General features: G+C 39.6%; 1 protein-coding gene across 1 annotated transcript in view; it reads right to left on the reverse strand.

Moving 5' to 3' along the window:
- The window catches only part of TPH2 (tryptophan hydroxylase 2), a 342,612-nt gene that overhangs the window by 296,247 nt on the left and 25,209 nt on the right, over positions 1 to 21,156 (reverse strand). Inside the window, exon 2 of the mRNA XM_082253110.1 lies at positions 3,172 to 3,312. Coding sequence (XP_082109236.1) covers positions 3,172 to 3,312 — 141 coding nt within the window. The remainder of the gene's footprint in view (positions 1 to 3,171; positions 3,313 to 21,156) is intronic.

The following is a 21,156-nucleotide window of genomic DNA, read 5'->3' on the forward strand; positions in this document are numbered from 1 at the left end:
CACATATTATGGTCATGCCACTCACTGCGTAGCTACTGGAATCAGGTATTCTCCTACATATCCTCCCACACGGGCTGTCTGACCTCACCTTCTCCAGCTTTGGCTTTGCTAAACCTGGGTATAGATGGAATCCCCATCATGTTTAGGCCATGGGTAACGCATGAACTGCTTGCAGCTAGAACAGTTGTTCTACGTAAATGAAGAACACCTGATGCTCCGAACTTATCGGACGTGGTGACCTTACTAAAAACATATTATCAATTTGAAAAGGCTATTGCCGTCAACCAATTGAAATTGCAGTCTTTCAACTCTCAATGGAACTTCTGGGCTACAAAATAACCAAGCACCAAGTATTGTATTGTATACTATTGTCACTGATATTTCTACTGCATTCTTACCCCACCCTACCTTACCTTACCTTGTACCTACCCTAATCCCTCCCGCCCCCCCCGGGTCAGGCATTGTTCGGCTTGCAATGCTGTATTTTCATTAAGCCTGTACCATGTTAATGTATTACAGTATTCGTACAGTTGTTCATTTGCATTGTATGCATTTAATTTCAATAAAAAATATTTACACAAAAAAAAAAAAAAAAAGGAGGAACTAAACTCCAACTATGCTTACCTAAGAGATGCGACGTCTGCAAACTGATTGCTATGACGTCCACAAGCTGACTTGCTATCGCTAAAATCTTTGCTCAATCTTCTGCCCCAAGTTACACCACCAACCTCTCCTCAGTTAAGCCATCCTCTTCACTCCTCCTCTTGTTGTCTAGCTTCCTTACCCATTCCTCCGATGCTCACGTCCAGGATTTTAACCAAAGCCTCTCCCATCATCTGGAACTCCCTACCATAATCTGGAACTCCCTACCATAATCTGTCCAGCTATCTCCTACTTTGGTTGCTTTTAGGTGATCCGAAAACTCACCTTTTCAGGCAAGCCTATCCTACCTCTAGCTAACAGCTGAATTTCATTTTCTTGAATAACTCATCCCAACACAGTTAACCACTTCAGGTCTGCCCTATAGCAGTTTTACTGCTACAGGGTGGCGCCTGTGTGCCAGATCATATATATATATGCGATCCGACTCTTCTATGTAGGGGGCACACATGCACGCCGCGAGCGGCTTGCCTCTGTTGTGATTACAGACAGCAGAAGCTGATCAGTGGGTGCATGGCACCTGATGTCCACCGGGCACCCACCGAATATTAGACAAAGAGGCAGAACAGCAATTTGCCTATGTACACCAGGCAAATTACCGTTCTGATAGGAGGGAAGGGATAGAATTTTGTGTTCATGCAAAACAGGGAATAAATTCCATCTCTTCCCCTAGTAAAAGCACCTCACACATTATAGTAAAACACTGGCTAGGCACACAGTTAAACCTTTGATCACCCCTCCTGTTAACCCCTTCCCAGTTAGTGTCATTAGTACAGTGACAGTGCAAATTTTTTGGCACTGATCATTGTATTAGTGTCACTGATCCCCAAAAAGTGTCAAAAGTGTCAGTTAGTGTCAGAATGTCTGCCGCAATATCACAGTCCCACTATAAGTTGCTGGGATAGGAGAAAGGAAGGAAGCACCAGCTAAGTGTAAATAAGTATCAGATTTTATTAATGGATTAGAAAAACTCACAGGAGCAGTAATAAAACAGACTAATCTGTTAAAGACACCAGGGATCCATCCATCATCTGTCCTGCAGGATCGCTGAGAGTGGGTTCCACTGCTGGGGGTGGTAAGGGGCCGTTTTTGAAGCCTACACGAATCCTGGAATGTTTTATTACTACACTTGTGAGTGTTTTTAATCCAATAAAAAATCTGATATTTGGATTAATACACTTAGCTGATGCTTCTTTCCTTTCTCCCGTCCCATTTGATTTCACAGAGCCTGTCACTACTCTGAGGATAGCAGCCGCAGGTGTCTCCCTATTTATTCCCTTGTTTTCCGTCATAAACTTTGGACTATGTACAGACTTGTCATTTAACTGAGTACACCCAGGTATTAGATCTATTCTAGCCAGCTGGATTTTATAGACAACTCTGTGCGCCAGAATTTACCCTTTTAAAAAAAAATTAAAAATAAATAAAAATATCCCATAGTTTATAGACGCTAAAACATTTTCTCAAACCAATCAATATACGATTACTGTAACTTTTTTTACTGAAAATATGTAGCAAAATACATATTGACCTAAATTTATGAAGAAATTTGATTTTAACATTTTTTTTATTGGATATGTTTTACAGCAGAAAGAAAAAAATATTTTTTTTTATTCAAAATTGTCTGTCTTTTTTTGTTTATAGCGGAAAAAATACAAAAAGCAGTGGTGATCAAATACCCCCAAAAGAAAACTCTATGTGTGGGGAAAAAAAGGACATACATTTATTTGGGTACAGCGTTGCATGACCACGCAATTGTCAGTTAAAGTAACGCAGTGCCATATTGCAACAAATGGCCTGGTCATGAAGAGGGGTAAATCTTCTTGGGGTCAAGTGGTTAATGCCTTTTGTATCACTTGAGTCTTCCTTTAAATTGTAAGCTTTCATGATCAGGACCTTACTAACCCTCTTGTATTGAATTGTATTGCAACTATACTGTCTTTATTTTGTAAAGCGCTGTGCAAACTGTTCGCACTATATAAATCCTGTATATTAATGTCTCTTCTGTAATAAGAAAACTTCCTGCTCCCATTTTTTTGACACAAGTTCTGCTTTAAGTGAAATACATGACACAACCACTAACAACAAATTGTATATAATTGCCAATTTTGAGTTGGACTCCCATAATAAATCCAGACCCATCTTCTAGATATCATTCCATAGCATGAGTCGCACTAAATATCTGTAAAGTTATTATGAGCCATAATCTACAGCTCCATTCTTTTTCCTATTGTTCTGTAACACAGCAGGCAGGGAAATATTCTTTCACATTCGTATATTCATCTGTCACTGTGTCCACTTACTGTAAAGTGCTCCAATAGCTGCTAGTAAACTACAATAATAGACCCTAATAACAGCATATATTTCTAAATAAAATACCTTTCAGAAAAGAGAAAATGCATAACTAGCAATTTCCTATAATAAAAGGTGTTTATTGCATGACTGAGCTTTAACTTTTTTTTCTTTTTTTTTTCCCAAATTAAATCAATAAAAATAGATTTGAAAACTTACCTTAAAAATTTTTAAATCTTGTAATAAACCTCCGACTTCGTTTTTCAAAGTGAGGACAACTGCTGTCTTTTCTATTTCAACAGCTGGTTCAGTTTTGCTACATTTGTTCTCATCAATTTTCACAGCATTCAATTTGTCTCGCTGCAAAACATAATAATAATAATAATCCATTGATTGAAGGGTGGCAGTACGATTGAATCAAAAAGTAAATGGTTACATAACACAGAGCTGTGACAGATGCATTACTCTGATCATAATACAGGTTCACTTTTAATCTTGCCATCTTATAACAGATAATCAATCATAACCTTCAGCCTGATGCAGCATATATTTCTTTGTCAACGCTTACTCACCTTATCCTTATATTTGATAAAATATATATATAGTGTTTTCTAAAAACTAAAAGTGTCTAGACACAATCTGGTTATTTGACATAATGATTGTATCTATGATAGTGTTCCTGCTTAAAGTGTATCTAAAGTATAAAAGCTAAATATACATATATGCTTCAAGTTTAAATTTTCAGTTGATCTATCCTGTTTGTTTAAAATTCTGTGTACATTTAGTCCCCACAAAAACCTTAGAATCTTTACAGAGATCCCCATCTGCATCAATTTCCTTTATGTCTGTGCCTACAATTCATTCAGCTTTCTCAATATCTCCCTTTGTAGTCATACATTCAGATGTGCTGAGAACAAGTGATGATAAGTGATTAGTCTGAGTGAAAGAACACATCCATGGAAACCCTTTAGACAAGCATGTTCCTCCCAGCTGGCCACTGGATGGTGCAGACTTCAGCTGCGTTGTGCTGATAAGTTGCTTGATTACTGTTCTAGAATCAGGTGTTAGGATCAGAGATAAGCTCAGGCGTGTTCGAGTTCGTACGTGCCCCATCCCACCAGGAAACCGACACTGCAATTTGCTAATCACAGGCAGTAAGCCATTTCCCGATCCACAGCTGCACGGATCGGGAAATGTCTCACTGCCTGTCATTAGTGGAGTGCAGTGTCGACTCACTGGGAGGGGGGGGGGGATCGGGCACGTTGCAACTCGAACACAAGCTCATCTCTAGTTAGGATGTAATCAAGCAACTCATGAACACACTGCATAGCAAAATCCACACCAGGGGTAGGGGGCGACAGCATTTAAAAAAAAAAGAATAACAACAATTATCAAGCCCCCAAAAAAAGATGGCATAAAGAACATATACTGTGTCACAGTAGTGTTGTCTGCCCCCCTTCACATCCCTTTACATCACCCCCAATGTAGCGTCCCCCCCAACAGTAGTGTCCTCAGCGCCCCTTCACATTACCCCCCACAGTAATGTACTCTGCCACCCACACACACACACACACAGTAGTGTCCTTTGCCCCCCGCACTAGTGTCCTTTGCCCCTTCACATCACTTTACATCACCCCCAATGTAGTGTCCTCAGTGCCCCTTCACATTACCCCTTACAGTAATGTACTCTGCTCCCCACACACACAGTAGTGTTCTTTGCCCCCCAAGCAGTTGTGACCTCTACCCCCCTTCCAATCACTTTACATCACCCCCGATGTAGCGTCCTCCTCTGCCCCCTCCCCACAGTAGTGTCCTCAGCAGCCCTTCTGCCCCTTCACATCACCCCCCCACTGTTTTGTCCTCTGCCTCGCTATTCCCAGCTGGGTGGAGAGGGAGGAGCTAAGGAGGTTTAAGGCCCCTTTCAAACTGGTGAAGTCCACCAGCGGATCCACCTGCTCAATAGAGAGCAATGGATGGTCCAATCAGGCCCGTCTGAAAAACTGTCAGGGCGCACCCATTCGGTCAGTCAGTGTGAAGGAGCCTAAGAGAGTAGCATAGACCGGACACATCTGTTCCTGATGATACCCAGAGAAGAGGCAAAATGCATTGGGGAGAATTTCCGGCACTGAAGTCACATACAGCCCATTGAGCACACACCATGGCTGCACTTCTGAGTTCTGTATTGGTAAACCTGCTTATTTTTAATAATTGTGTGCAATTTTTATATATTTTTTTTAATAAAAGCATTACTACAATATGATGGAATCCCACTTCTTTGCCCATTCATATGCTGAGCAATGAGTCCCATATGAAGAAAAGAAGAAAGATCCGCGCTTAGGATAAGCTATCTATAAAATAGTGCGTAAAATTTCTATAAATAAAACTCTAATGGCTGCTGCCCACTCCAAAAGATGCACCCCCAATGGGGGAGCGTCAGGTGTAAATGTCATCGACCCGCCATTTACCCCTGTAGGGGTACGGACATCCGGTAAGCACAGGACCCCAGGAGAGGGGGAGCACCCTATCTTCCAACCACTCACTGCACTCCCGGCTTCATAGAAAAAAAGAGCACCTTACTCCATCCTTATATGGACTATAGAACTTTATGATTTCTGTACCAGCTCTGATTGCACTATTTTTGGACAATTTTAAAATACACAGAACCTGCTTTTTGAGCCTTTGAATTTATATGGTTCCCACTTTCATAATTTACATAGTTATTTGCACGGCTGCACTTATTTATTTACTAGTGTTTATATTGTCACCAGTGTGGGATGCACATAGTTCACCCACTTATTTATTTTCATTGCTTATGAGTATGCAGTTGCACTTTATTGAATAGATGACTATTCGGAATGCACCTTATTTAGTTTGATTAGTGCACTATATTTATTTTTTAGCACCTTTGCACACTAACTCTCTATATCACCATAATTTATTAATACTATCTTTATATGCTTTTATATTTTTATACCTACATTTACATATATTTGCATATTTATGTTGAGTCTCAATAAGTCCTTTAGGTATTGAACACATTTATTTATTTATTGATTTGGTATCAGCACATAGTGTTAATTTTACACACATATTACACACCCATTGTGTTTTTATATCCTATTACTTATATAGTTCTCATTCCCATATACATTCTATGTGCATTTGCATGTGTTGAACTTGGTCTTGAACTATAGGAGCCTAACCCAGATTTCCCATTAACCTACTTTCCTGGCAGCGCCAATGAGTCCCATATAGCACATGAGAGATAGAGATAAGGAAGCGAGTGGAAGAAATCTTTGGAGAGCCTACGAAGAAGAACATCTTTTCAACCCATGCGAATTTTAATAATATTTACTAATGGTCCAGCTAAAGTAATACATGTTTGTGTACATATCATTTCATCTGACTTGTTATTATAGTTACATAGTTAGTCAGGTTGAATAAAGGCCCAAATCCATCTGGTTCAACCAAGAAAAAAAAAAAAAAGTATTGGAAAACCCAACCATACAATCCCATATACACAATCCTATACCCACAGTTGATCCAGAGGAAGGCGAAAACACCCAGCAAAGCGTGATCCAATTTGCTACAGCAGGGGAAAAAAATTCCTTCCTGATCCCACGAGAGGAAATCGGATATTCCCTGGATCAACTTTACTAAAAAAATGTTAGTACCCACTTACTGTATATTAAGTACACCCAGGAAAGATTCCAGACCTTTTTTAAAGCAATCTAGTGAGCTAGCCAGAACCACCTCTGGAGGGAGTCTATTCCACATTTTCACAGCTCTTACGGTGAAAAAACCTTTCCGTATTTGGAGACAAAATCTGTTTTCCTCTAGACGTAAAGAGTGCCCCCTTGTCCTCTGTGTTGACCTTAAAGTGAACAACTCAACACGAAGTTTACTATATGGACCCCTTATGTATTTATAAATGTTGATCATATCCCCCCTTAATCTCCTCTTTTCATAGCTGAGCTCCTCCATGCCTCTTATCAGTTTGGTTGCCCTTCTCTGCACTTTTTCCAGTTCCCCGATATCCTTTTTAAGAATTGGTGCCCAAAACTGAACTGCATATTCCAGATGAGCTCTTACTAATAATTTGTACAGAGGGAAAATTATATCTGCCTCTCTGGATTCCATGCCTGTGTTAATACAAGAAAGGACTTTGCTTGCTTTGTAAACTGCAGCGTGGCATTGCATGCTATTATTAAGCTTATGATCTACCAGAACATCCAGTTCCTTCTCCACTATGGATTCCCCCAGTGCTACTCCACCTAGTATGTATGATGCATGCATATTCTTAGCCCCAAAGTGCATAACTTTACATTTATCAACATTAAACCTCATTTGCCACATATTTGCCCAATGAAACAGTGCATTTAGATCAGCTTGTAAGTTGGAGACATCCTGTAAGGAAGTTATTCCACTGAAAACTTGGTGTCATCTGCAAAGACTGAAATGGTACTTTTAATCCCAGACCCTATATCATATATGAAGATATTAAAAAGTAGGGGTCCCAACACTGAACCTTGGGGTACACCACTGATAACCTTAGACCATTCAGAGTAAGAATCATTAACCACTACTCTCTGAATTCTATCTTTTAGCCAATTTTCTATCCAATTAGAAACCGATCTTTCCAAGCCAGTAGACTTTACTTTACACATTAGCCGTGTGTGGGGAACTGTGTCAAACACTTTTGCAAAATCCAAGTACACTACATCCCCAGCCATCCCTCTGTCCAAGGTTTTACTAACCTCCTCATAAAAAGAAATCAGGTTTGTTTGACAACTTCTGTCTTTCATGAATGCATGCTGTCTGTTGCTTAAAATATTTTTTTTTCCAGCAAGAACTCATCTATGTGGTCTTTTATTAAACTCTCCAGTATCTTCCCGACTATATAAGTTAAACTAACAGGTCTATAGTTACTTGTCAAAGACTTTGATCCCTTTTTAAATATAGGCACCACATTGGCCCTACGCCAATCCAATGGTACTATTCCAGTCCTTAACGAGTCCCTAAAAATTAGAAACAAAGGCTTTGAAATTACAGCGCTCAATTCTTTTAGGATGCATGGGTGGATGCCATCTGGTCCAGGTGCTTTATCCACCCTTATTCTGTCTAAATATGTCTGGACCATATCACTTTTGAGCCATTGTGGATCATTTGGGGATGTGTCAATACCATCCTCATTAGGGTCATGAGCTCCCCCGTGCTCCTTTATATACACAGAGCTGAAGAAAGTATTTAATAAATTTGCCTTCTCTTTGTCCCCAGTCACCCACTCCTGATTAACCTTTTTACTGTTAATATATTTGAAGAATTTTTGGGGGTTTTTCCTACTATCTTTTGCAATCTGTCGTTCATTTTGAATTTTTGCATCCTTGATTTCCTTTTTACATATTCTGTTATATTCTTTGTAACAATTAAACAATGATAGTGTTCCTTCATTTTTATATTTTTTAAAAGCTCTTTTCTTTTTATCTGTAGCTTTTTTAACTTTGGCCGTGAGCCACATAGGTTTTATTTTTAGCCTTTTAAACGTATTACCCATGGGAATATACTTTGCAGTGAGTTTGCTTAAAGTCTTTTTGAAAATTTCCCATTTCTGTTCTGTGCTCATCGATGCCAAAATTCCCTCCCAGTCTAAATCCTGGAGAGCAGCCCTCATCCTTGGAAAATTTGCTCTCTTAAAGTTAAGTGTTTTTGTATTTCCTGTATGCGTTTTTTGTTTACAGCTAACATTAAAATAAATCATATTATGGTCACTGCTACCCAGATGTTCTTTTATATGAACATTATTAATAAGCTCTGCATGGTTTGAGATTACCAGGTCCAACAGAGCATAATTTCTAGTGGGGGACTCAATAAACTGCACCATAAAATTGTCTTGTAATAGGTTTATAAATGTTTGCCCTTTAACCGTTCCAGCAGTGCCATTACTCCAGTCAGTGCCTGGGTAGTTACAATCCCCAATTATTAACACTGTCCAAGCCCTTGCAGCCCTTTCTATCTGTGGCAGGAGCTGAGTCTCAACCTCCTCATTAATACTGGGAGGTCTGTAACAAACTCCAATGATAATCCTTGTATTATGCACACCCATGTACATTTCCACCCATACTGCTTCAGACACAGCACACTCTCCATCAACTAGGTCCTCTTTCACACTCACTTTGAGATCACTTCCCACATAGAGACAGACACCACCACCCCTCTGTTTTACCCTGTCTTTCCGAAAGAGAGCATAGCCAGGAATAATAATAGCCCTGTCATATGAAGAATGAAGCCTACATTCAGCAATACCAATTAATTCATAGTTCTCCTCGTGCACCAGAGCTTCCAACTCACCTATTTTGCTTGGCAGACTTCTGGCACTGGTGAACAAACACTTTAAATCATTGTCACATTTTGCACACTTATTTTGCATATTTTTAGTTTTGGTACAAATAGTACAATTTCCAATGATTGTTTGTAACACGGGAACCTTCTTATCCCCTGTCTGCCCCATTATAATCGAATTCACCCTCACCCCTCAATCCTAGTTTAAAAACTCATCCAGCCTTCCCATCAGCCTCCTGTAATCCTATGCACAGCAAGTCTTATGGCCTGTACACACGTTCCGAAAATCGGATGAATGATCATCCTTTTTTTTTTTTTTTTTGCATGCTAGTCGCATATCGAAAATTAAGAGTTTACTAAAGTTACGAAAATTCTCGTGTGACAGAAAAAAAAAATCAGAAGTGATGTAACATGTTGTAATGTATTTGTATTGTATTTTCTAACAACAACTGTACTGAATAACTGCAAATCATACGATTTGGTATTATATGAGAAACATTTTCATACTTGTCTGATCAGATAATATCGGATGAACTGTCGTGATCAGCTCTCAAAAGCTGTGTACTTACAATAAGATTATCGTACTATTGTTTCGAAAGAGGTATTTTTCATTGCAGATCGTGTGTATGGGCCGTTAGACTGTAAAAATAAGGCCAGCATTATCAGTCAATCGGACAAATTGGCAGAAAGCTGTGCGAACTGTGAAATCAGACGGGAATCAGATTGCATGGGTCTGAAAACCAATGCAATCCAATTTCTGTGTGGACCAAAAAAAGGGTCCTACACCATTTTGGTCTGAATGTGATGCAATTTTAGCCATACAAACTGTATGACTGGATTCGCATCACACAGACATCGCGTTTGATGTGCACAGCAATGTCAGCAACCTGGAGTTGTATCCTTCAGTAAGTTTTATTTCACAGGAGATGAAGGATCAGACTGCAACGTTTACCAGGGATTTAACGGAATAATGAATGTTTTAGCACATAAAACTCTTCCTAGGTATTTATTTTAACTGCATGACAAGCTGCTTGTCCAAGATTTTAGCTTTCAGGAGCTTAAAGGTTAAAATGATAGCCCTCTTTTACTTAGGTCGGTGTTCTTCAAATTCCACCTCAATTGTTCTAAACAGTCTTGATGCAAAGGAAAGCAGCAAACCCTTAGTTAGTTCTTAGTTAATTGGTCAATTCAACAAAAGATGCAAGTTCAGCCTAAAAACAAATCCATGGAATTGAAGAAGCAGTGACGGGTAACACTCTATTTGGAATAGAAGAACATTCATCATTATGAATATTTTTTAACTTTAGGCTAGAACACAATTTCACAAATATGAGATAATTCGATTATTAGATCTTTCTTTGCAAAAGTTGATATTCTTGTTTTCAGTTTTTATGCCTTAATTAATAACTCCTGTGATCATTTTAGCAACCGATCCCTTAGATCAAACACTCAATTTGTTTTCCGTTTGTTTAAGTATTACAAAGGCTTGCTCACATGAGTTATATGTTTGGACCTTGAAAACACAGCTCTTCAATGGTACTTGTATACCTCATCCCACATGTATAGCAGGCTGTAAATATCTCTAGGAAGGAGGACCACTATCATTCACACCATGCAGGTAAGCACACATACATCAATGTGCAGTGCAATTAATCATCTCTTAGTAGCATTGCCTGTTCTCTGTTTATGACAGCCCTATTCAGAGAACCTGTCAAATATGTGACAAAACATGCTTACAAGTCCTGAAATCCTGAATAGTGAGCTACGTCTGCAAGATGTTGTTTATCATCCATTTATTCAAACCCCAACAAGTTCTGTTTGCTAAACTTTAAGTTACAAGCATAGCTATTGCAGCACTAATCCAGTGGGAGTTTATGGTATTTGATGGGTTCTCCTACCATTTCTAGCAGTGACCATCCTGTAACTGGACCTGACACCGGCACACTAATTGCTAAATTTTGACTTTATTAAAGCAAGGATAAGCCCTAAAGAAAAGTGTTGGTTAAACAGGTTTTACAGTAGTAAGGGCAACAGTTCAATACAGCCAAAAAATGCAATATTACAAAAAATTTGAGAGGCCTTTACCACCCAAAATCTTGCTGCAAACACTGTGGGCGAGGGAAGAAAAACGCTGCAAGCAATAATATACAATAACTTAACCAAATTGTCTCCAAAATGGAATAGGAGGAAGACACCTGAATATGGTAGGACCTAACTGTAGACGCGATAACTTTTGCGCAAACCAATCAAAATACACTTATTAGGATTTTTTTATCAAAATACGTAGCAGAACTCAAATTGGCCTAAAACGATGAAAAAATTTGATTTTTTAAATTTTTTTATTGGGAATGTTTTATAGCAGAAAGTAAAAAATATTGGGGTTTTTTTTTTCAGAATTGTCGCTCTTTTTTTTTTTTGTTTATAGCGCAAAAAAAAACCGCACAGGTGATCAAATACCACCAAAAGAAAGCTCTATTTGTGGGAAAAGAATACATCAATTTATTTGGGTACAGCGTTGCACGACCGATATCAGTTAAAATGACCCAGTGCCGTATCGCACAAAATGGCCTGGTCATTAAGGGGGTGTACTCATGTTTTTGCAAAATTTATAAAAATAATTTTTAAAAAAAGTGGGGGGGGGGTAAAACCTTCCAGTCCTTAAGGGGTTAATCTACCCAGTGCTGAAACTATACTAGCAGAAAGTATTTATAGAGGCGATGCCAGTCCTAGACCAACTGGGGAAGGCACTCCCCAAAAGAAAGGGAGGATGGTAGCGGGGGGGAGCAGGGGAACTAAGGGGGCTTACAGAATATTTATTATGGGAGGGGCAGTCCTTTGAGATGTTCTTCTGTCGGCTAGGTGTTGGGGCCCTTCAAGAGCATTGTGCACTAAACAATAGTCCCAAATAACCTGCAAGCAGTAGAGGTACAGTATTGGTACAGTATATTGGCAGGTGGGCCTAGTGACGTCACTTCCGGTGCCTCCGGTACCCTTAAGTTGGTGAGGAGACGATCTGCCGAGTGTTTTACCCATATTTACATGCTGTTTACAAGCAATTTTATTGTGAGTGCATACTTTTATTCAATTAAAGAGGTATATACTTTAGCAAAATTGCACTATGCACTTTCCTTTTATATTTGAGCAAACTTACAGTGAGAGGTGTTGATCCAGGTAATCCCAGGAGGGGAATCTCTGGTGAAATAAATTGAGCCACTTGGAACTGATTAGAACCTGAAGACAATTTACAATATCTCACATAAGTGAGTACACCCTTCACATTTTTGTATATATTTTATTGTATCTTTTCAGGTGACAAAAACTGAAGAAATAACACTTTGCTACAATATAAAGTAGTGAGCGTACAGCTTGTATAAGAGTGTAAATTTGCTGTCCTCTCAAAATAACTCAACACATAGCCATTAATGTCTAAACTGCTGGCAACCAAAGTGAGTACACTCCTTAGTTAAAATGTTCAAATTGGGCCCAAAGTGTCAATATTTTGTGTGGCCACCATTATTTCCCTGCCTTAACCCTCTTGGACATAGAGTTCACCAGAGCTTCACAGGTTGCCACTGGAGTCCTCTTCCACTCCTCCATGATGACAGCACGAAGCTGGTGGATGTTAGAGACTTTAAGCTCCTCCACCTTCTGTTTGAGGATGCCCCACAGATGCTCAATAGGGTTTAGGTCTGAAGACATGCTTGGCCAGTCCATCACCTTTACCTTCTAGCAAGGCAGTGGTCATCTTGAGGTGTGTTTGGGGTCGTTATCATGTTGGAATACTGCCCTGCAGCCCAGTCTCTGAAGGGAGGGGATCATGCTCTGCTTCAGTATGTCACAGTATATGTTGGCATTTATGGTTCCCTCATCGAACTGTAGCTCCCCAGTGCCGGCAGCACTTATACAGCCCCAGACCATGACACCCCCACCCCCACGCTCGACTGTAGGCAAGACACACTTGTCTTTTTACTCCTCACCTGGTTGACGCCACACGTGCTTGACACCATCTGAACCAAATAAGTTTATCTTGGTCTCATCAGACCACATCACATGGTTCCAGTAATCTTTGTCCTTAGTCTGCTTATCTTCAGCAAACTGTTTTTCTTGTGCATCATCATTAGAAGAGGTTTCCTTCTGGGAAGACAGCCATGCAGACCAATTTGATGCAGTGTGCGGCGTATGGTCTGAGCACCGACAGGCTGACCTCCCACCCCTTCAACCTCTGTCTGCAGCAATGCTGGCACCACTCATACGTCTATTTCCCAAAGGAAGCCTCTGGATATGACACTGAGCAAATGCACTCAACATTTTTGGTTGACCATGACGAGGCCTGGTCTGAGTGGAACCTGTCCTGTTAGACCAATGTATGGTCTTGGCCACTGTGCTGCAACTCAGTTTCAGGGTCTTGGCAATCTTCTTATAGCCTAGGCCATCTTTATGTAGAGCAACCATTCTTTTTTCAGATCCTCAGAGAGTTCTTTGCCATGAGGTGCCATGTTGAACTTCCAATGACCAATATGAGAGAATGAGAGGGATAACACCAAATTTACCACACCTGCTTCCCATTCAGACCTGAGACCTTGTAACAATAACAAGTCACATGACACCGGAGAGGGAAAATGGCAAATTGGGCCAAATTTAGACATTTTCAATTAGGGGTCTACTCACTTTTGTTACCAGCGGTTTAGACATGAATGGCTGTGTGTTGAGTTATTTTGAGGGGACGGCAAATTTACACTGTTATACAAGCTGTACACTCACTGCTTTACATTGTAGCAAAGTTTCATTTCTTCAATGTTGTCACATGAAAAGGTATAATAAAATTATTACAAAAAATGTGAGGGGTGTACTCACTTTCGTGAGATACTGTACATACATACCGTATATTAAAAGAGCGCTTTGTGACCATGTGGTCATATTCCAAGGTCAATTCACTCAGTGGTGGCTGATGGTGGTTTCTTTGTGCAGTCTAATAGGGTCACACTGACACAGCTAGTAGTAGAAGAATGATTCTCGTGGATAGCATCTTTGTGTATTCACTGTTATAAAAATATTTTTTGTGTTTGGACTAATTTTTGTTTTTTTTTTGATTTGACACTATATGTACTTTTGAATAATTTATGGAATGTGCTATAATATGTGCTATAATATTTTATTTTGATTTTTGTTTAGAATTAATGTAGTGATATTATATAGGTGTTAAACATTATTAAGAACAAGAGCACCCTTCATACACATTCGATCTTTGATTTATAGTGGTCGAGTTCACTAAAATAATGGTTGCAGCGGTTCATTAAATAGTTTTAGGTGGAGGCTTTGATTTTTATCATAGCAGCGCATAAGTATTGTATGATATAATAGGTACAGTATAGTCTCGGCACAGGTGCAAGGTACATGTGATTCAGATGCAGTAAAGGCTTGGTACAATTATACAAAAATACCTTGGTTTGCGAACATAATTTGTTCCAGAAACATGCTTGTAATTCAAAGCATTCACATATCAAAGCAAATTTCCCCATAAGAAATAATGGAAACTCAGATGATTTTTTCCACAACCATTTATTGGTATAAATAAAGATATGCTACTATTATATTTATAGTACAATACTGTAAAGGCATGCCATCTCCTCTGTTAAATAACATTATGTGTCCCAGTGCCTGTGTTGTATATAAAAGATGCCTATTTCTACCTATACAGTACTCTATCAGAGCGTCTCCCAGCGCTCACATGACTCCTTAGCTCTCAGCTCCTCTCTTCCCCTCCATAGAGATGAGGAGTCACGTGAGCGCCGGGAGATGCTCTGATATAAGGTGTAATCGGCTTTTTTTTTTATACAGCACAGGGACACATACTGTTATTTAACAGAGGGGATGGCATGCTTATACTGTTCTCAACCACTTTAACATTGCTAAACCACTTTAACATTGTGAGTGTAATACTGCTCGTACATCAAGACAGCGCTTGCATATCAAGGCAAATATTTTTTTAAAATGTTGCTGATCTTTCAAAATGGTCATAAACCAGGTTACTCGCAAACCAAGATATTACTGTATAGGTTGGTATAAGTTCAGTCTAGATTTGGAATAAGTGCAGTATAGTGTGCAGTATGGGTGTGGTACGGATTGGGTACACTTGGTGTCCTGCTCTCAGTGGTTCAGTCCCTACTAGTAGTATCAGAAACGGGGTAAATAACCCTGTTGCCAGTCCCTGGGACCTTTCACTATAGAAAGGGGGCCCTCTTAGTCTTTCCCCAAAAGCCTCCAGTGATCAGTGGTGAGAAGCAGAGGGTAAATGGATGCTTGAGTCTCCCTGCTTCAGTTGTGCAGGTTCTGCTATGTGGGGGGGGGGGGTACTGTGCTGCCCCAGGTGTCCCCACTTCCAGTCCCAGCCTTGATTCTCCACTGGAATGATCTCTAGCTGGCAGGAGAATATCCAGACAGAGGTGGTTTCCCTCTAACTCATTTGGTGGTAAGAGAAAGAACTTTCCCAGGCAATTTAATGAAAATCCTCACTCCACTCCTCCTACTGCACAATGCATATTGGGATCTGTAGTGTAACCATTATAGTGTAGCCATTATATGGCTTCTGTCTCAAACTTTAACTCCCAGGATTCTAAGCGCTTTGCATAGAAATCTATGGGCTTTCAGGCCCCTGCTGGCGGGATGGTGCAGCATAACATTAATATCACAGTAGAGAAAGACAGGCAATTAAAGATCAATTTCTCCTTCTCCATGCTGTTGTAGCCAAGGACATGGTTACTTTAGTTCACAACTGATCAATAGTAAACCTGCCACAAAGTCTTCTGGCGGTGGCTAACTCAGCCTACATGTGAAGGCATTTAAAATCCACCTGGGTAGTTAAAAGAGGTCTGCTGTGTACTATTGTAAACATATATCCAACATTTAAAGAAGCCTGTACTGTGTATACAGGAAGACAAAACACACAGAAAGTGGTTGCAAGAAAGTTCTCTTGTCTATATTAACTTACAACGACTTTAATACAGTTAAGAGATAAGATTAAATCACGTATCATATACATGAAACAATACAGTTCTATGCTTTAGTATACTTTCAAGTAGAGTTAGGTCGAACATCCCCTGGTTCAGTTTGCTCCAGAATTCCAGAATATGTAAAAAGTTCAGACCCGAGCCACAAACTCTGTTAAAGCCTATTGGACCCTAACTAGAAAAATCAAAAGTCCCCATTTTGAAGGCTGATATGCAAGTTATTTGCCGCATGGGGGCCCGGGTACTGCAATGGGGGACATGTATCAAGGCAAAGCAGCAATTTTAATAATGCCTAAAGTAAATCAATAAAAATGAAAAATGAAATATAGTGTCTGGGAGTCCGCTTTGTCTGCCTGTAAAGTGGCGCAGCTGTACCATGTATAGAACCTGCTGCAGCAAAACGGATATTTATAAAGAAAGAAAAATGATATTTAAATTTCTGGCAATAAAATACCATTGACAGAAATATACAAAAATGTTTTTAAAAAAATAGCGCCGGGTCCCACCCCCCCCCCCCCCCCCCCGCAATCTATACAAGGCCCTTTGGGTCTGGTATAGAATTTAAGGAGAACCCACGCCAAACTGTAATAAAAAAAAAAAAAAAAACGGTGTGAGGCTCCCTCACACCGAAAAACTATACCAGATTGGTCTGAGAATGCAGCCTGGCAGGTCAGGAAAGAGGGGAACCATACCATACCATAGCAGGCCACATGTCACCCCACTGCAAAGCCTTGTCCCCATGTTGATAGGGACAAGGGCCTCTTCCCCTGGGCTGTGGTTGTGGGGGGTCTGCGGGCAGGGGGCTTATCGGAATCTGGAAACCCCCTTTAACAAGGGGCCCCTAGATCCTGCCCCCCCTATGTGAATGAGTAAATGTACCCCTACCCATTCACCAAAAAATTGTCAAAAAGAAATAAAAGCACACACACAGTTTTTGCAAATTCCTTTATTAAAAATAAAAAAAAACAATGTCTCCCAATGTACATCCATCGTCAATCACTATACCCGCCGCCACTGCCAGACCTAAAAAAAGGGAAAAAAAACGCTCTGCCCACGACAAAGGCTAACTGTGACTACCTGCTCTGCCCATGGTATGTGTGTGAGCCACTCCCCATGAATAAGCTCTAGTAGGCAGAGTGAAACGCATGGGGAGTCTAGGCTGAGACTGCCACTTGCCTACATACAGCAGGTCTTCTTCTGATGTGCGGCTCCTGGGATCTTCTGCTCTTACATGCTCCACCGTTTGACAGCTCTTCTATAGGTAGGGGCGGGGCCACCTAGCCACGTCAACTGGTGGTTATAATAAATAACTCCTTTTCTGTGTGTGCCAGTTGAACTCTAAAATGTGAAGGAGCCAAAAGGTGATCCACTATGTGGTGTCTACACCTTCATTAGTCACTAGTATAATTGTCAAACTTTTGCAGCTGAAATTTACAGTTTCCGCTTTCATACAGAACATACAGTGAAGGATAGTGGGTTGATCACACTCCCCCTCACTCAGTCACAAAACATTTTGTATTTTTTTCACATAATACAAGACATTCTGTGGTTTGACAAGGGAGATTGTGACATTTGTCCAACTCTCCCTTCATTCAATCACAGAACTCCTTGTACTCTGTGTATAAATAGCGAGCAACCCACAATGAGCTGGAACTGTAAATGTCAGTGCAGGAAGTTTGGTGCTTACATAAGTGATTGGATGAATGAAATTAAGAGTTTTACATAAGGCAGCAGCATCATCCTAATTGGGACACCCATCATTAGAAGTGATTTCTTTTTACAAAACTAATATTTAACCTTCCTAGCGGTATTCCCAAGTGTGACTCGGGGTAAGATTTTAGTGCCAAAAGCGGTAACCCCGAGTCACACTCGGGGTAGCGCTAAGAAGATCGCTGGATGCTGGAGGAGGTTTTACTTACCTTTTCTCCGGGATCCAGCGAAGACTGCGGGCGGTGTGCGGCAGCGGAGCTTCCTCCCGATTGTCTGCGAGCCCCGGCTTCCGTCTCCGGCGACGTGACGTCCGCAGGGGGGTGGAACCGGCGGCAAATTCAAATGTAAAATGCACCAAACACACTGATACCGTTCAAAATAAAATAAAATCACACTACATTGGCCCCCAGTGCCCTTTCCTGCAGTTTTACTGTACTTTTTATGTAAATATATGTATATATATATATATATATATATATACGTATATATATATATATATACACATATACATTATATATATATATATATATATATATATATATATACACACACACACACACACACACACACATATATATATATATATATATATATATATATACATATATACATATATATGTATATATATATATATATATATATATATACATATATATGTATATATATATATATATATATATATATATATATATATATATATATATACACACGTATATATATATTTATATATACACGTAATTCTTGTGAATGAGCAGCCCAAACCAACTGTATACATTATATATATATATATATATATATATATATATACGTATATATATATATATATATATATATATATATATAATATATGTATACATGCATACATATATATATATATATATATATATATATATATATAATAAATGTATACAGTTGGTTTGGACTGCTCATTCACAAGAATTACATGCAAAATAATGGTACCGCTTTCAGCACCTAAAATCCAAAAGAATCATACCGCCAGGGAGGTTAAAAAAAAAAATTCCCTGCATCCAACTTTCACCCTTTAAGGTCTGCCCCTTATATACTGCAGCAGGGTAACTGTACATGATTTCGTGCAGTGGGTCTGGGGCACGCACATGCGCTGCCGGCGACCCGCTCCTGCTGTGGTTGGACACAGCGGGAGCCAATCAGTGGGTCCAGCGGATGCAATTTTCACCAAAACCCGCCAATCCTTCTCAGGAGAGGCAGAATGGTGGTCTGCCTATGTAAACAAGGCAGACCACTGTTCTGTGAGAGCGGAAGATGGAGATCTCCTAAGTAGGAACACGGATCTCTGTCTTCCTCCAGTCAAAACACTTCCCCCACACTTAAGGCCCATACACACGATAAGAAAATTGGAAGAAAAATTCATCTGGGGAAAGATCTGCCAATTTTTGGATTGTTAGTATGGTGCTTTTGACAGCCGATTACAAATTTTCGTCTGAAAAGAACTGAATGCGCAGGCAATAAAATTTTTATCGTACGTGAACACAATGTCCAAATTTTGTTTAATTGGTACAATTTTCGTCTGAAAAAAAACATAAGAGCAAAACTACGGATGCTCAGAAACTAAATAATACATACAAAACAATTCAACACATGACATCACTTCTGGACTTGAATTCTGTTGCATGAGAACTTTTGTATGAAAGTTACATCTTCACTTTCGATATGAGGCTAGCATGCAACAAAAAAGCGGACGATAATCTGATCGTGTGTACAAGGCTTTAGGAAGCACTCTCTAGGAGCACACTTAACCCTTTGATCGCCCCCTGATGTTAACCCCTTCCCTGCCAGTGTCATTAGTACAGTGACAGTGCATTTTTTTTACCAAAAACATGTAGCAGAATACATATTGGCCTATGTTTATGAAGAAATTAGATTTTTTACATTTTTTTTTATTGGATATGTTTTATAGCAGAAAGTAAAAAATAAAGTAAAATATATATATATATTATTTTTTTCAAAATTGTCGGCCTGTTTTTGTTTATATACGCAAAAAAAAAAGATGTGATCAAATACCACCAAAAGAAAGCTCTATTTGTGGGAAAATAGGACATCAATTTTATTTGGGTACAGTGTCGCATGAACGGGCAATTGTCAGTTACAGTAATAAAAATCCCGTATAGCAAGAAATGGCCTGGTCATAAAGGGGGGTAAACCTTCCAGGGCTGAAGTGGTTAAAGACACCACACTGCATTCTTAAAAATGCGATATCCCAGTGCTATGTTATTGTCTCATATTTAGATTCACTAATTAGAATACTATGAAGTAGATACAGCTGAACCAAGGTCCTCTAAATTGCTGCAGAATGAAGATCTCATACACAGCGAATTATCACAGCTATAAAACGGAAAATAGGCCATGATTATAGCTTTTGAGTTCCAGATAAGCACACTTAAAGATATTTGTTTCCCAGCTATTTATCAACTTAATGTGGCCCCTATTGTGTGAAATAACACCTTGTGAATGAGTTCTAACTATGCCACTCATAAACATTCTTTGCGCCAAATAATCAATGTCATTTCTACGCTTTGTTCCAATAATTACAATGCCATGAAACTGATACTCTTATGTCAATAACTGCCATTATGTTTCTACAATCCTCATAATCCAGCATGAACAATTAGTAAATTCTGTTATAGCAGTAGGAGACAGAGTTTTCTGCGTTCATTCAAATGAGATGGCTTTGTCTGAGCACTGACAAATAAAAGAAACCTAATGTAGATAATGTACCAGAACACTTTCTAGAAAATATTGATGTATCCGTGGTTTATTATGCATTTTCTCCATAAATACAGCATTGCTAAAAACAACTTTACAATAAGAGAACAGTCATGTGTTGGCATATGCAAGAATCTAACAATTCAGTGTTTGTAAAGTCAAATAAAAACAAACATGTTTTACTTACCTTCTCTGTGCAGTTGGTTTTGCAGCCCGACTCCTCCTCTTCTCGGGTCCCTCTTCAGGGCTCCTGGCCCCTCCCTTCTGTTGAGTTCCCCCACAGCAAGCAGCTTGCTATGGGGGCAACCGGACCGAGTCACAGCTCCCTGTGTCCATTCAGACATTGAGCCATAACCCGGCCCCACCCCCTTTCTTTCCTCATTGGCTGACTGACTTTGATTGACAG

This window comes from Pelophylax lessonae (genome assembly GCF_965119305.1).
Source record: "Pelophylax lessonae genome assembly, chromosome: 4".
Lineage (NCBI taxonomy): Eukaryota > Metazoa > Chordata > Amphibia > Anura > Ranidae > Pelophylax > Pelophylax lessonae.